General features: G+C 52.5%; 1 protein-coding gene across 1 annotated transcript; it reads right to left on the minus strand.

The window, feature by feature from the left end:
- Nucleotides 1–1,245: 1,245 nt before the first annotated feature.
- On the minus strand, nt 1,246–3,330 carry LOC134658973 (uncharacterized). The gene has a single exon (XM_063514578.1). It carries the CDS (start codon nt 3,328–3,330, stop codon nt 1,246–1,248), a length of 2,085 nt encoding a protein of 694 aa, XP_063370648.1.
- Between the last annotated feature and the right edge of the window lie 249 nt (nt 3,331–3,579).

Here is a 3,579-nt window from a genome sequence, read left to right on the forward strand (position 1 = left end):
ACCTAACCTAACCTAACCTAACCTAACCTAACCTAACCTAACCTAACCTAACCTAACCTAACCTAACCTAACCTAACCTAACCTAACCTAACCTAACCTAACCTAACCTAACCTAACCTAACCTAACCTAACCTAACCTAACCTAACCTAACCTAACCTAACCTAACCTAACCTAACCTAACCTAACCTAACCTAACCTAACCTAACCTAACCTAACCTAACCTAACCTAACCTAACCTAACCTAACCTAACCTAACCTAACCTAACCTAACCTAACCTAACCTAACCTAACCTAACCTAACCTAACCTAACCTAACCTAACCTAACCTAACCTAACCTAACCTAACCTAACCTAACCTAACCTAACCTAACCTAACCTAACCTAACCTAACCTAACCTAACCTAACCTAACCTAACCTAACCTAACCTAACCTAACCTAACCTAACCTAACCTAACCTAACCTAACCTAACCTAACCTAACCTAACCTAACCTAACCTAACCTAACCTAACCTAACCTAACCTAACCTAACCTAACCTAACCTAACCTAACCTAACCTAACCTAACCTAACCTAACCTAACCTAACCTAACCTAACCTAACCTAACCTAACCTAACCTAACCTAACCTAACCTAACCTAACCTAACCTAACCTAACCTAACCTAACCTAACCTAACCTAACCTAACCTAACCTAACCTAACCTAACCTAACCTAACCTAACCTAACCTAACCTAACCTAACCTAACCTAACCTAACCTAACCTAACCTAACCTAACCTAACCTAACCTAACCTAACCTAACCTAACCTAACCTAACCTAACCTAACCTAACCTAACCTAACCTAACCTAACCTAACCTAACCTAACCTAACCTAACCTAACCTAACCTAACCTAACCTAACCTAACCTAACCTAACCTAACCTTTTTTTTTTTTTTTTTTTTTTGTTGACGGAGTGGGGAATGCGTTTACGCATCCCTCCCCGGCCGTGGGGCAAGGCCATAATGGGGGAGGGTATGTGGGACTCCCTCTTCCGACTCCCTCTCCTAGCGAGAAGGAGCGAAAGAGAATACCCACTAAACCCCACTCCGTTGTCCCCCTCTCAGACGTTGTATGGGGGCATCATGGGCTCGCGCATTCATTCCTCCATGATGCCCCCCGTCTTTTCCCGGCGTCCCCAGGGAACCCGCTCTTTGGGAGGGGAGAATCAATGACCACTCTGATTCTCCCCCCAGACGTGTAGGGCCTAAATATCCATATTTTGTCCCTCACAGGCCCGTTGGTCGATGTTACTCATTGTAGGGGCTCTTTGGGTCTTCAGAAGAGCCTCTTTGCCTTTTGCTGGTGGGGGCGTACAAGAAAAGCCACCCATTATGTGTCCCGCTGGACGTTTGGCCGCATGACATACCGAGCAAAAGGCAGTCTCCGCCTTGCAGTCCACCCTCTTGTGGTCCGGCCTGCTACACCGGAAGCAGAGCCCGCTCCTGTCTACTGGCGACGGGCATAGTGCTCTGGTGTGCCCCGTGCCCATGCACCTGAAGCACCTCATCGGTGTTGGGTCCAGCGCCACTACCAGAGCCGAGGACCATCCTATTTGAAGTCGACCCGCTGCGGTGACCCTCTTGGCTGCCGTTATAGGGCACTGTGCCAGAGTCGACACTGTCCCATTATATTGGGCCCTGATCGATCCCACCTTAACCTCATTTATTGAGCACTCTCCCATTTTAGCGATTGCTCCCGCGATCTCTTCCTGAGTGGCTGCCTCATCTAGGCCCGAAATGCGTAAGTCCGCCATTTTGGTGGGCCTGTATACTCGGGCTTCCTCTCCGATCACCTCCGTCATTTTTCGGCAGAGTTCGTCAGCCGCCCTACCATTGTCGGACCCGGACACCTCAAGTATCCTGGCCCCAGCAGCTGTTTTGCGGACCTTGACGTGCTCTACACCCACATCAGCAAGCTTCACCGATTTGGTGACCTTATACAAAATTGAGGCGTATGTCGCCTCAGACTCCGGCTTCAAGGCCATCACGATCGCGGCCGTGGCGGGCACAACCAGCTTCCGCGGGCCTGCTGGTGCCGGTTTCCGAGCCGGGGCGGCAGGGGGGGAAGGGGGCTTGGCGGATTTGCCATTGCCCTTCCTGACAACCTGCGTCCAAGACTCAGCAGGCTCCTGCGTTTTTGTTGCCGGCTGCGAGGGTGGAGAGGCACTAGGCTCCTTCACCGTCTTCTGCCTAGGAGCAGAGTTAGCCCTCTTCTTGGTCGCTGGTGCCGAAGGCTGGGCCACAGGGGCCTTAGGCTGCCTTATGGGCGGCGCACCTGTCACTGCCCTTGAGGGCGGCGCCCCAGAGAGAGGTTCCGGCTGGTTCGCAATCTTCTTATTCCTGTCCGCAGCGAGAGGAGGGCGGGGGACCGGCTCGGGGAAATGGCCCGTGCGGGCCGAGATCATGTTTCCCATGGTAATTGTAAGGTCCCGCTTCAGGTCCTCCTTTAATTCCTTGAGGGCCTCTTTGAGGGCCTCAGAAAAGTCCGTCGCCTGGTCGCATTGGGCCGTCGGGGCCTGTGAGGGCTGGATCGTCCTCTCAGAGAAGGCTCTACGAAGGGCCTTCATCTCGGACTGACATTGGGCCAGTTGCTCCCGCATTCGGTTATTATCCTCCTTCAAGGCCCGCAACTCCTCGTCCTCTACTCTATCCGCCAGGACGTCTGTCGCCGCCAGGATGTCCCGGCAGGCCTGGTTCAGTTTGCCCCAGACTTGTCCATTTAGGTTGCCGGATTTTCCGGCAGCCTCTAGGATAATATGGGTCGCCTCCCGCACTATTTCTATGTAGTCCGTCCCTGTGTATAGGGGCGGGCTGCATTCTGTCATTTCTTGACTTGGAGAAGGGGACGGGCTCACCATCCACGGCTCCTTATCCCCCTTCTTTTTGTTGTCCCCCTGGGACCTTCTCAGGAGTAAAGGGGGGACCACTCCCTTTCCCTTTCCCTCCTGGCTGTCCAGCACCTCCAAGAGCAAGTCCTCCTTATAGGCCTTCAGTCTGGCCTTGGCTGCTGCCAGGCCGGTAAAGTGGCCTATGGAGGCTTTCTTCGCCATGGCCTTGGCCCTACCCCTCAGCGAGGTGCTAACTTTAGGCCCGCTCCCAACGTGAGTCTCATAATCCAGGACCCGGTTTCCCTCATGGGGCCTCTTCTTGGAGGCGGCCTCAGCCCTGTACTGGCCCTCCATAGGTTCCTCCCAGTCGGGCGAGGTCGAAGAACCCGCCCCTGAAGCCCCTTTATGGGGCCCAGTGATTGGAGCCATCTCCGGGTTCAACCCCTGCGCGGGGTTATCCATACAAATACTACGCGAAGACCACCCCTTATGGGTGGAATTCGCCTAAAAAAGGTGAAAAACCAATTCACCTAACCTAACCTAACTATTTTGGTCAAGTGCGAGTCGCAGCAGAACCAAAACAGCAAAAACAAACTTAAAATTATTTTATGCGACGGGCTGTAGCGTCACTCCTGGTTGAGCTACAGATCTCGAACCAAGGTCAAAAAATAGTTCTAAGTATGCGCTATTTACCACTAATTTTTAAAACTA

The sequence above is a fragment of the Cydia amplana genome, chromosome 24 (genome assembly GCF_948474715.1).
Source record: "Cydia amplana chromosome 24, ilCydAmpl1.1, whole genome shotgun sequence".
In the NCBI taxonomy this organism is placed as follows: Eukaryota; Metazoa; Arthropoda; class Insecta; order Lepidoptera; family Tortricidae; genus Cydia; species Cydia amplana.

What these genes read in the sequence shown, in the direction of transcription:
- LOC134658973 (XM_063514578.1), bottom strand. Translation starts at nt 3,330, where the DNA reads ATGGATAACCCCGCGCAGGGGTTGAACCCGGAGATGGCTCCAATCACT.